The 13,264-nt window shown below is 39.2% G+C and overlaps 2 protein-coding genes across 3 annotated transcripts; one reads left to right on the top strand and one right to left on the bottom strand.

Annotated features, from left to right (window-relative positions):
- Nucleotides 1–6,594: 6,594 nt before the first annotated feature.
- LOC102294893 (leukotriene B4 receptor 1-like) lies at nt 6,595–8,195 on the bottom strand. The gene has a single exon (XM_005914595.3). It carries the CDS (start codon nt 7,691–7,693, stop codon nt 6,710–6,712), a length of 984 nt encoding a protein of 327 aa, XP_005914657.1. The 5' UTR covers nt 7,694–8,195; the 3' UTR covers nt 6,595–6,709.
- Nucleotides 8,196–8,212: 17 nt separating this feature from the next.
- Nucleotides 8,213–11,590, top strand: LOC102313503 (serine protease 23). 2 transcript variants are annotated; one of them, XM_042227072.1, is made up of 2 exons: nt 8,213–8,582; nt 9,102–11,590. In XM_042227072.1, the coding sequence occupies exon 2, from the start codon at nt 9,106–9,108 to the stop codon at nt 10,543–10,545; it is 1,440 nt and encodes a 479-aa protein (XP_042083006.1). In that variant the 5' UTR covers nt 8,213–8,582; nt 9,102–9,105; the 3' UTR covers nt 10,546–11,590. The 2 variants fall into 2 exon arrangements, with proteins under 2 accessions (XP_042083006.1, XP_005914330.1); XM_005914268.2 differs by having other exon boundaries at nt 8,214–8,627.
- The last annotated feature ends 1,674 nt before the right edge of the window (nt 11,591–13,264 follow it).

Raw genomic sequence — 13,264 nt, 5'->3', positions numbered from 1 at the left:
TGAGTTACAGGAGGTTTGTTTACTTCTGTGAAATAAGCGTGATTCAAACAGTCACACTGAAGATTGGGAATTGATTTTTAAAGTATGCCAGGCCTCATTTTAATGAAAACAAAACATTTCTGGAAAGAATTGTTACAGTGCTCTGCTCTGTTATTTCCATGCGGTGCATACTTGATGAAGGGGAAAAACATAGTTAATCATGTAGTTTTTTCTTACGTGCTAAACTTGCACTTCTCAGTATCAGGTTTGTCTGCAAAGGCTTGGAGCTGTGAAGGGTGACTTCCAGCTTAGCCTCTTTGGCAAGTATTTATCATACTTGATCTTTGCAGTTTAAAAACATCAAGAAAGCCTGGAGAACTATTGCTCAAGAGCACTTTCAAGATTACAAGAAAGTCATGAAGAAATGAGGGCAGGCGCAAGACTTTCACACAGTACAGTATGAGCTGATACTGTCAGTAAGTGAACGAAGTAATGGTGATAGGAGATGATGCAACAACAACAGCTTTGGTTGGCTTAAATAATACATTTAATATACAGAATGCGCAAATGCATGCATCTGTATATCTGCATGGAGATTCTTCTTCACCAGCAGTGACATGTGCTGATATTTACAGACAGAATACACTGTGAAACACAAGGCCATTAAACTGCCAACTCCTGCTTTTAAAAGTTAAAAGCAGGAGTTGGACATTGGCTGCTGTTTTAATCATTTTAAGTCCAGTTCTTGAACCTTAACATTTGCAGAGGAATGATATTTTTTTTCATGGGCTTTTTTTGAGCCTTTTAACACTGAGCTATGAATTATTCACTATTAAAAAGCGCCTAAATAATGTATACTTTATTAATCTTTTAAAGCACTTTTAATTCTTACTCTTATTTTTATTTTCATGTCTATTTAAGCGTTATATGACAGTATGTTTGCACTAAGCACCGCAGCAATTTCCTAATGTTGTAAACCTGCTCAATATTTGGCAATAAAACCCTTTCTGATTCTGATTCTGAATCCTGTAGGAAATTAGTCTTCTGCATTTAACCCATTCACTCAGTGAAGCAGTAGGCAGCCACCAATCCAGCACCGGGAACAGTGTGTAGAGACGGTACCTTGCTCAGGGGTACCTCAGGGTAGCTGTTCTGTGGATTTGAACCTCCAACTTAGTAGGTAGTTCATGGGGTGAACACCCTACTTACTGAGCTATCCCTGCCCCTAACGCAAAGGATGAACCAGTTTTGTGCCTACGCATAACAGACAACTCTAAAGATTTGAAATGATACCCTTCTGTACGTTTTTGCTAACAGCAACAACAAATAATTTGTTCTGACTTGTTTATTTGAACTGACAAAAAATGCCAAACATAACACATTTTTACAGGCATAAAATTTAATTTTTTTCTTCACCAAAAATGTGATTCTCACAGAGCTATTAGGAAAACACTTGGTATATCTCTGCATGGTGTGTAGTGCATCCTTAAAATGTTTGAGGAAACTGAACAAGTGGAGGACTGAAGAAAAGTGGCAGGCCTAAAAACTAGATACAGTCGATGAACTCGGTCTGAACGTCATGACCTTTGGCCACATGGCCACAGGTCTCATCGACTAATAAATTAAATCTGACATTTTTATTTCAAATTGTCATCAGAATATAAGGCAGAGGTCAACAGACTGGAACAACAGTGAGTGTCTGCAGCCATCTGTGAAAGATGGCTGCAGACAGTGGAGGCTCTTTCATGGTTTGGGGCTTCATTTGAGCCGGTGGTGTTGGGGATCTTGTCAAAGGTGATGGAATTATGAGTGCACAAAAGCACCATTAGAATTTGCCAGAGTTCAGACTGTGTTGAAGGCTAAAGGTGGTCATACAAAATATTGAAGTTCAAGCTCTGCACTGCTGAGAAAAAGCTAAGACGCCGTCAGATTGTTTGAGCCACAATAAAAAAGGTAAATATGAAAACATGATATGAATTTATCTCAAAGAATTTTAAGGTCATATTTGGTAGGCATGTTATGGCATAATTATAGCTGTCAGTGCAAGCAGTTTCATACCTATTAAACAAACCAATTGGAATGTCTGTATAACTCACCCGGTGACATGTATGCACATGAAGAATTAACCAAACAGACAAACACACCCTGACACTCATTGCAAGACATTTCTTCTGTCTGCTTCATCCCATGAACCTATTCTCCTAACCAAACCCTTTTTGTCAAGATCCAAACAGTTTACTGCCGCTCTATTTACCTTACTTTGTTGATTTGTGCTTACAGCTGGAGATCTCAGACAAACTTTATCAGATTCATGTTTCTCAAGAGGTCACACTGAACCTGAAATCTCTTAGATTGGTGCTGTGTGTGTGTGTGTGTGGGGGGGGATTTTCATTTAACTGCAGTCTCCCACTAAAACTAAGAATTACAGCTGGACAGAAAACAGAAAAGCTCTATTATGAGACACAGAGTGAGCCAAGGTAAACCATCTCCTCTTCTCTTCTTTGCTTTTTCCTCAGTCATGTTTCTATCCTCACCTCTTCTCCTGGCAGCTGTAGCAAGTTTCTTACTGGGAGAGGGGGCTGTTGTTTTTGTTTTGTTGACTCTAGAGACGGTGTTCAGGGACGGAGGAATTGAAGACAAAAAGAAAGAAGAGTTAAATAAAGGGCAGGACAGCAGAGGAGAGATTAGTAATTGAGGGATGTGGGGGAAAGAAAAGCAAATCTGAGATGCGTGAGAAGATAGCACTGAGCAGGCAACAGTGAGTCATCAATTGTCCCAGGGCAATAAAATGCTGTTATCTCTAGCTCCCCATAGACTGGACTCCACTTACTGAATACATTTTGATAATTTCATATGGAGAACTGTGACCTTGTGTCAATGGCTTGTTTCCTTATTTCTACTAATTTAATCATCCGGTTTAAAAATAGAAATATTATTTTAGAAAGATCTTGCTACAGTCAGGAGCTAGCTGGCTTAGTTTTGCACTTAAGGGTTAAATGGTAGCATGGAGAGATCTAAGAAGGAACCAGTCTTCACACTTTATAGTCCTTTATGATTCTCTTTAAGTCGAGGATCACTTTAGCCCCATTTGAATCATTGTAATGTCCCCTTCAAAGCTTTGTCCATATATGAAGCGAGTCGCTCTCATTGCTTTGTAGTTAAAGGTTAAATTGCTATTGGATGTTCAAGCTCTGATCATGAAGGTAAACCTGTGATGTGTTAAACAACTTGTCAATCAGTGGTATCATTCACTCCTATGGGCAGTCACTTCAGCAATCAAAGCTGATCCCACTTTGCATCGCTAACAATTGTTCTGCCTCTCGTTGTCACAAATCACTGAGTTTCATTGATATTGTGCAGTCTGTAGTCACTACATCACTTTAAGCCTTTTTCTGCGACTCTTTAGATGTGTCAAGGGCGAGAATTAAATTTTCCCAATGAGAAAATTGACTCACATAAGAAACTGGGACTGTTGTGGATGCCCACACCAATAAGCTGAACCTGGCCCCCGGCAACTGTCCCAGTTAGATGAAATAAAATAGCAAACATGACCATGTAATAACATTTAAATTTGATGTTTTCTTTATTTTTTTTAATAGCTTGTAATGGTTTTTAATAGTAAGTTTGTTTGGTCCTCCCTAATTTTTTTTCAGTATTTTCTTTAGGAGAGCTGACGGATGATGCTGACTTTTTATAACTTTGCATTATTGATCAGTGAGGAGTTAAAGGACTTGAAACATTTATTTTGACTAAAATAAATGTTATATTATTATTTTTTATACATCATTTGGTTTTTTCTGTTCTCAGACTTCTTGCCAAGATATGTTTAGTTATCAACTTTTGTCATTTTGTTTTGTATTCAAGACTTTGCATCCAAGTTTAAAAATGATTCAGCTTTGTATGTTTTCCTGCTTTGCCAGTCCAGAAAACCCCCTTTTGATTACCAAAAGTGTGTGTTACACATTGTGAAAATCTTTAATGAGCATCTTGGCAGGGGTGCACAGAGACCAGACAAGTCAAACTTGGATGGGAAAGAGTTTCTTCTGTTCCTTACAAGAGGCAGGAGAAAACCTCGCCTGGGCCCAAAGGAACAGCTGGGGGAAATACTGAATCACCAACCACATTCTCTCCCGCAGTAGTCCTGACCCTTTGGGTGGGATGGATTTACCAGTAGTGTCTAGACAGAGTTTTGTACTGAGGTTACAGGTTGAACAAGACAGCTGTCCATAAAGCCTGAGAGCATAAAAAGGGTGACTTGGCTAATCAAACATATCAATGCAAATATCCTGAAACATTTCAGTGGAAGAACAATGCAGAGTTTTATTGAGAATTTCCACAAATATAATCACAGATGCTGTGGAAGTAACAAAGTGAAGCCTTTAAAAATACAAATCAAATTCTCTGGAAGTCATCTTTGCTGAACTGTGGGTTATATATACTACTATGAAGCGGACACACACACACACACACACACACACACACACACACACAGTTACCTTGTAACAGTATATGTGTGCGTAACACTCTTGTATAATATGATAAACTGTGGAACCAAAACTATGCAATGGTTTTGGAACAAACTAGAGCTAATTTATAAATATATCACATCAGTATTAAATATAATTGAGAATTATAGGAGATCATTTAAGTACTTTTCTGTACCCATAATGATACTATATAGTATTTGAGAAATATGTTACCTTATTGTTGAGTTAGGTAACCTGAACCTGGGTTGGTCTCTAGCTAGCCAGCTGCTAGCTTTGCATTTACAGTACAGAAATGAAGGTGCTTTCAGTGTTCTCATCAAATCCTCATGAACTTAGATAAATATAAACATTCAGAATTCACAAAACTTTCTCTAATAAACATTTAAACTATTACAGAACATTTAAAGCTATGGAAAAATCATTTTTCATTGTGTTCCCACTCTTAATAGGAAGAACATACAGGTACTTCCTCTTCCTGTGATAACTACACTTTTTGGTAAAACCATTCACCATTTTGAATTTTAAAATTCCCTTTATATGCTTTTAATGGCATGGTACAATGTGCCTATTTTTATACTATTTTAAAATGCCGATGAATAAAAACAAATGTATTAACAAAATAAAAGTGAAATGGAAGGATAATTGAGTTTACACACATCTGCTTGCTGTATTAGAGCAGCACTCTCTCTGTCCTTTCTGTTGGTAACATCACAGACAGAAGGCTGTTCCTGTTGATGAAGGAGCTCCAGTGAAAACATTTATTCAATCTTTTCATTAATTGTTGTTTCTTCTGACCGGCTGATGGATATAAAGTCCACAAAAACACCCAAACTCAACATGAGAAAATTAAAAACATGTAGAAACTGCTTTGATTGTCATCAAGCCAGTGAATGGTTGATATCAGCTGGTGTCACTGTCATTGATATGATTAGTTCAATTTCCCAGCTGTCTCAGATTAATGGAGATTACATTATAATTTCAGATGAAATTCTTTGTAATTATATGTAATTTGATAGGTACTTTGATTCCATTGAATGTTTGCCTCATTCCTTTTCAACAATCATGTGTTTTTAAGCTCTGGCTGAGGACCAGATGTAATCAGCACACGATTGATTTGAGGGGAGATGTTGCTTAACCTTGAAATTCATCATTAAACCACCAATCACCAACAGTTGCCTGTGACAAATAAAGAGGACCCTGTGCGTATCAGAAGAAGAGAGGAGATATTTTGACTCAAAATATAATTTCCAGTATCAGCAGGGCAAAAATTATTCTCCAAAGATGTTCAACATTGAGGTGCTGCTTCTTCAGTGACATCTGTTGACTTAGACAGATTTTGGGGAAATCTGAACTTCTCCACTAAATGTTCAGCATTTTTTGGCAAAGACTGAACAAACGATTAGAAGTAAAGGCATAAAGGAGTGGATTTACGGCACTGTTTACAAATGTTACAGAGGCAAAAGCGTTCCAGGTGTCCTCGCTAAACTTTAACAAGGATTTGTTATCGAGGGAAACAGCTGCAATCTCCACCACATTCATGGCACGATATGGCACCCACAGGGCAAATACAGTCACTATGATGCTGGTAATCAGTCTGGTGGTCTGTGGATTGTTGAAAAAGGCTGCTCGATTCAGCTTTCTGTAGAGACTGATGTATGAAAAAGCCATGACAGAAAATGACACAACTCCTACCAGGAGTCCTGTCAACACCACAGCTACCCTCTGACCCTTGGAGGAGTAGTGAGGTTTGCAACGTGTCCAGTGCTGATCTTTGTCCAGCCATCGAACCACTAAAGCAGGGATGGACAGGGTCACTGTATTTACTCTCAGTTGCTTTCTGTTTATTAAAATTGATGAAACATGATCTCTGGCTTACAGTTAATGTGAAAGTTGCCCAACAAAATATGATCATGAAAGTGATCACAACTGATGAGACCCAATTAATGTGCTTAAAAAAACAGTTGAGAAAAATTTTATTTACCTTTTTTAGATTATACTCTAAGATTTACCTTACATTATACTTTGTACTTTTTAGATTATAGTTAATATTTTTTAAATGTTTTGATAGTTCTCAAATCAAATTTTTTCAATTCAATTGTAATGAGTACTGAGCTGATATGAGGGGAGATGTTGCTTAACCTCAGAATTAATCATTAAATCACAACCAGCCAGCTGTAAGGAAATCTTTAGACTTAAAATACTATTTTCTGTGTCAGCAGAAAAACAATAAGTTCTCAAAGCTCTCATTGAGATGTTGCTCCCACAGTTATATCTGTTGTCATCGACAGAGTTTGAGGAGCTCTGACTTTCTGTTGGAAATATTCAGCAATTTTCTGGCACAAAGTGGACAAACGAATTGAAGTAAAGGCATACAGGAGTGGATTCATGGTACTGTTTAGAAATGTTAGTGCTCCAACAGTGCTCGAGCTGTCTTCACAAAACTTCAGCAGGCCCTCAATATTTAGGGAAATAGCTACCAAACTAAGCACATTAATGGCAAGATATGGGACCCACAGGGCAACAAAGGTCACAATGATGCTGGTAATCAGTCTGGTGGTCTGTGGATTATTGAAAAAGGCTGCCCGATTCACCTTTCTGTAGAGACTGATGTATGAAAAAACAATGACAGAAAGCGACACAGATCCTACAAGAGTCTCTGTCAACACACTAGCCATCATCTGACCATCAGAAGAGTGTTTATTTTCGCATTTTGTCCAGTGTTGCTGTTCTACCAGCTGTCGAAATACTAACGCAGGAATGGAGAGGATCATCGCAGCCAGCCAGAGTGGAACCAGCAGCTTATTTACTCCTCCCTGAGGTAAACTCCTCTCAAGGTGCACCACCTGAAGGTAACGCTGGATGCTCAGCACAGTCACAGTCAGTAGGCTTCCATAAATGCTGCAATAAACAAAGTATGTTATGAGTTTGCAGAACACCAGGCCAAAGATCCAACCACTGACAAAATAGTAAGTCCATATTGGGAGGGTAACCAAGCAGAGCAGGTCTGACACAGCCAGATTCAGCATCAAACTCTGGCTCAGACTGGACATGTTCTCCCAGTTTGGCTTAAGAACGATGACAGCGATGTTTCCAGGGAATCCCAGCAGAAAGCAGATGGACAGCACCACTACAGGAACAAGACTCCTGGAGTCCAAAGAAGGATGAAGTGAATCTCCAGGAGAGGAAGAGATGTTAGAAGTAACCGTGGTGGAGTTGACTTGTGCCATGCTGGAAACTTGGTGTGAGTGGCACGCACTAATAATGATAAATGTTGAAGGTGTTCACCTTTTGAGGAATCAAAGGGGAACTAATAACAAGGAAACTGTGATGCTAATGCAAATGAGGATTAATCCCTTAGTATCACATTGTCACAACAGATGGAACAACACCAAGGAAGTATAGATTTCACATGTATAAAGACTGAGAACTAATTTTCAGCGTTTACGTCATAGAACTGGATGTTTTCCACTTTCCTCGGAACTGGTCAGGCTATTTTGACTTCATAGAGGTCAACAAAGGTTGACAAAACATGAGAATAACACAATAACACAAGAATAAAATCTCTGCAGCAGCAACTAATAGGATAGGAATAACGAGTAATTGCCTGTAGCAGAGTCTTTGTTGACATAAACAGCAGGGGTTAAACTACAGGTAAGAGCTGCACTGGACTCATGTCTAGAAACACTTTGATAGGTCGTTTGAAATACATTTAATACACACACACACACACACCCCACATAAACCTACACTCAAAGTTTCTCGAGGCTGATTTATATGTAAGAGCAATAAATGTTTATGTTTAAATACAGTTCTAAAAGAACGAAATAGCAACATAAACCGGAATCTGTGTCCACACGACTGCAACTTTGACCTCAAACGTGATGTCATCACTTGCTAAAAACACAAAAGCCTTCGTGCTGCTGGGCTGGTTCATCCCTCTGCATGCCTGGTGCTAACTTTTTTTTTATACATCGGAGTGGGATGTGGATGCCTATGAGGACCCTGCACGCTGCCTCTCATTGCGATCCCCCTCTTTTTTTCCTTTGAGCTCAGCAAATGATGGAAGCAGTCTGCGGGAAGTATTTCGGATGGAGAGAGTTTTTTTTTTAATCCACAGTAAGGACAACGCTAAATGGGAGTGCTTATTTATTTTATCTGCAGGTAGGAATGTTTTATATTTTTCATTTTTTTTCATGCCGCTAACAACGAAAAGGTCACATTAGCTTATTTACATTAATATGTCCTTCCTAAGAATATCTGTAAAATGTATATATTTTTAAATTTACGGGTTATGCTGATTTATTTTCATAGCTTTCACGTTGTTTGTTATTGACCTGCTTAACTGTGCAATAAATACATTAGTTTGGATCCAGAAAATATGTTTTCGGTTTTATAGGAAAGGTAATGATTATATTTCGTGATTAGATTAGAAATACTTTTCAAAGTTAACGGAAATAACTAAAATGTCATTTTAATTTAAAGTGAAATCTTAAACATTTAGCTGCCGAGCTATTTTCAATTCATACGTAAAGCTTGTGCGCCATCTGCTGGTCGTTTAACTCCTAGCCTCAGTGTAAAAATCTTTTGGTATTTCTCTCCAACTCTCAAATATTTTTTTTTTTACTGTATTTTCAGCGGGATGGCCCTGACTCATTTGAAGTGTGTGCTGCTCTGTGTAGCTGCACTTTCAGCTTCTGGTGTTTTTGGCAACAGTGAGAGCAACGAGGTGCACAGGTGGACCAGACACAGCCTTCCTGAGCTGGTGGCCACACGCACAGCACTTTTAAGAACACCTTTGTTCACAGGGCAGGAAGAGGAAAAAGAAGAATTAGAAAAAAGAGCAGCAAAGATGCTCTGTGGAATAGAATGTCAAAGCACCCTACCACCTGTAGACCAAACTGAGCAAGAGAGAAATCTGGGATATGAGACGCTGTATGAAAATGGCACTCGCACACATACAGACATGAGTTTGCAAGGAATCAACAAGATGTCTACAAGACCACCGGCACATTCAACAGGTCTTCCCCGCAGGAAACGGCAGGTTTATGGAGCAGATGGTCGTTTTGTGATCTCAGACTCCCATTTCATCACCAACTACCCGTTCTCTGCTGCAGTCCGCATCTCTACGGGCTGTTCTGGAGTCCTGATATCTTCAAAACATGTGCTAACAGCAGCAAACTGCATCCATGATGGCAGGGACTACCTGGAGGGTGCCAGGAAGGTTAGAGTAGGTTTGTTACAGCTGAAAACTACAAGAGGAAGTGGAGGGAGGAGAAGAGGAGGGAGGAGAAGACAAGGAAGGAAAGGAGGGGCTGAGAAAGGTGAGAAGGAAGGAGAGAAGCAGCTAATGGATGGAGGTGGGGAGATGAATAGTTTAGTTGGGGAGAGAGGGAGAAAGGGAGTTGAAGGTAGAAGACGTAGAGGGAGAAAAAGGGCTGAGGAGGGAACAGCTGATGGTGGAGACAAAAAGTCTGAGAGAAGAGGGAGACGAAAAGGCCTCAATCGTGTACGCCGCAGTACTGGGGCCACACAGGAACCAGTGTTTCGCTGGACTCGAGTTAAGCAAACAAAAATCCCTCAAGGATGGATCCACACCCAGAACTCTACTAATTCTCTTTCCCCCGACTATGACTACGCCCTTCTGGAGCTGAAACGACCAGTAAAGCAAAAGCACATGGAGCTCGGAGTAGCACCCTCGACTGCACCCCTCACAAGGATCCACTTCTCAGGCTATGATGCTGACAAAAACCTGCCTGACGGTATCGGAGATGAGAGGGTGGTTTATCGCTTCTGCTCAGTGGCAAAGGAGTCTGATGATCTGATGTATCAGCACTGCGACGCGCAGACCGGTGCTACAGGGGCGGGTGTTTACATCCGACTCAGGCAGGAAGCAGGAGACACAGGCAGCAAGGGGAAGTGGAAGAGGAGGGTGATTGGAGTGTTTTCAGGCCATCATTGGGTGAAGATGGAGGGGGGTGAGCAGAGGGACTTTAATGTTGCAGTGAGGATCACACCTCCTAAATACGCCCAGATCTGCCACTGGATCCATGGAGATCCAAGTCTTTGTAAAGAGGTCTGAAGATACAGAGAGACAGAGCAGAGGGTATGTGAGAGGCAAAGAGCTGAAGACACCTTTAAAGGGACTCAAAGATCAGGGACACTGTGTATAAAACCTGTAGAGAACTGTCTCATCATTGGTGCTAAACAATTAATCCTTGATTAAAAAAAATGTATAAAATAGAGCTTTAGAAGCTTTGTATAGACAAGCCCCACAACCCACCCCCCCAAAAGTCATTTTAGTAGAAGTATTTTTAAAAGTAATCACATCTTCAAAGTGCAATATGTCAGAATGGAGCTGAATATTTCTCAGTGTATCCAATTTTAGATGTTCTTAAGATCATTCTAGGAAGAAAGAAGAAAACTTGAGAATGTTTTCTTTACAGATACATTCACAATACTGATTTACATATAAAAGAAGCAGAGTTTCCAGTAAAACATTTCCATAAAAGAATTCTTCATCAAATAATGTGAAAACATAATACCTACATGATCCATAATGCAATCCCACTGCCACAGTCTGGTTGGAGGTTAGAATAATAGTGATGTCTTTAAACTTAACTGCAACTTTTAACTGCAAAGGCTGAAGTCATGAACCTTAAGCACAGACAAGGAGCGGATGAGTTTTCTTTTCTTTTTATTATTTAAGTCACTTTAATTTCAATTTTAGCAACAGTTATTGTGTTTTCTATTTCTAAATTGTATATAATAGGATTGTGGGTTTAAAAGAGCTGCAGCTTTTAATAAATTGTAAAAATGTGAAAAAAATATGATCTGAAATCAGCTTCTCTCTTCAATGAGAGTTTGACAGACCAACCTTGAGCTGAAGACTGCTGCATTTGTCTCTGATTCTGGATCTGGATCCTGTTCAGCCATTTATTGGGTTATTTAGAGAAGTTGGTTTTAGTTGTACTTGTTAAGGAGATACTGGTCTACATAACATATGTATGGATTTTTTATTACTGTACTTTTGATGATTTTTGACAGTGTTGATGCAACAAACACGTTTTCTTGTGTAATTCTTTCTGTAAAGAAATGAAATAAAATTTCTGATACAAACCAAAGCAGACAAGTCTGAGCCCCGAGGGTCACTGAGATCAATATATTGATGTATCCTTCATATTTCATATTCATCCACATTTTATACTTCTTTGATTTTTCTTTCAAAATTTTGTTATGCTACACTGGATAAAGATACAGTGACTTTTTGGAAATAATATACAGGACATCCAGCATATACTCGAGCTCTTTAGACTTCAGCAGCAGCATGAACCAGTGTGCTGATTTCTGCTTCACCACAAATCACCCAAAATAAACTGAGGCCCCTTTCTAATTACAGACACAACAAAAAAACTTCCTTGTTTCTTTGATTTCCAGCTTAACTTGAACTCACTGTACATGCAAACAGAAACAAGGAAAGGAGCTCTTCAGAATACCAGATTCACCGGTTGCACTGTATGATGCAGTACCACTCAACACCAGCAAAGGGCGACACAGTACACGCTCTATTAATCACTGCCTTTGTTACAGCTTCAGAGGATGGGTACTAACAGTGCGAAACTTTACAGTCTACTTGCCTATTTTTCAAACATATGATTTGATATAACAAAAAGTACATTTTACAGTTTTCACTCAAAATAAAAAACATGTTTGATCTGTCTTTTAAAATAACGGATTAGAGCAAGATGCAGGGTACAGACAGGTTGGTCGCAGGGTTAACACATAGACACAGGCAACCATTTGCACTCACAATCACACCTATAGACAATTTAGAGTTTCCAATTAACCTATCCCCACTAACTGCATGTCTTTGGACTGGGGAAGGAAACCGGAGTCCCCAGAGAGAACCCATCCAAACACAGGGAAAACATGTTAGAATTGAACTCAGGACTGTAACAGTATATAAGCCAATGAAGCCAATAAAAAAATGTAAATGACTTGCAACATGGAAATTACTTCATTTACTTTATTCATACATCACCTAAAATTATCTAAAGGTATAGTTAACAGTTAACAGGATTGTCATTAAAATGGCTGTAAAGAACGGTACGATTGTGCACTCGTGTCTTCAACCAACCGCAGCGCATTGTGCCAAGGTGCAAAGATCCAGACCACAGCAAGGATTGTGTCTCATGACACAGGATGTGATGTGAAAATTGTCCTGCAACACAAGGGAGGTTGCAGCAGTGGGGAAAGCGACCATTGTGGTGGGTATACTGGGGCTTTTTGGCTGCTTTCAGCATTGGTAGTGTGGTTGGTTAGGTTAGGCAGCAAAACTCATTGATTTGGTTTTGGAAAAATCAGGTTTAGCACACAGTCGATTTGACAGGAGATGTTGCTTAACCTCATAGTTTATTATTAAACCACCAATCATCAACAGCTTTCTGTGATAGATAGAGTGGACTGCACCCTGTGTGCATCAGCAGGAGAGAGGAGATCTCTTCACTTAAGATACAATATTCATTATACATAATCTTATGTTATCTTATTATTATCTTATTATTAATAATAATAAAAATATTAGTAATATAACAGTGTGGTTGAACTCTGCCATGCAGGGAAATCACTAAGATGCTGGTTCTGTAGTGATATCTCTTGACTCAGGCAGGGTTTGAGCTATTCTGAACTTCTGTATTAAATTTTCAGCAATTTTTTGCCACATTGTGGACAAACGATCAGAAGTAAAGGCATACAGGAGTGGATTGACTGCACCATTTACAAATGTTAGTGCTCCAACAGTA

Source organism: Haplochromis burtoni, unplaced genomic scaffold, assembly GCF_018398535.1.
Source record: "Haplochromis burtoni strain Fernald_Lab_line unplaced genomic scaffold, NCSU_Asbu1 Contig_8, whole genome shotgun sequence".
In the NCBI taxonomy this organism is placed as follows: Eukaryota; Metazoa; Chordata; class Actinopteri; order Cichliformes; family Cichlidae; genus Haplochromis; species Haplochromis burtoni.
Note: the sequence above shows the minus strand (reverse complement) of the source record. Positions and strands in the feature narration are given on the sequence as shown.

Bases quoted from the DNA above. Each gene is read 5' to 3' on its own strand.
- LOC102313503 (XM_005914268.2), top strand. From the start codon at position 8,599: ATGGGAGTGCTTATTTATTTTATCTGCAG. The intron at 8,628-9,101 runs GTAGGAATGTTT...CTGTATTTTCAG, and splicing joins CTTATTTATTTTATCTGCAG to CGGGATGGCCCTGACTCATT.
- LOC102294893 (XM_005914595.3), bottom strand. From the start codon at position 7,693: ATGGCACAAGTCAACTCCACCACGGTTACTTCTAACATCTCTTCCTCT.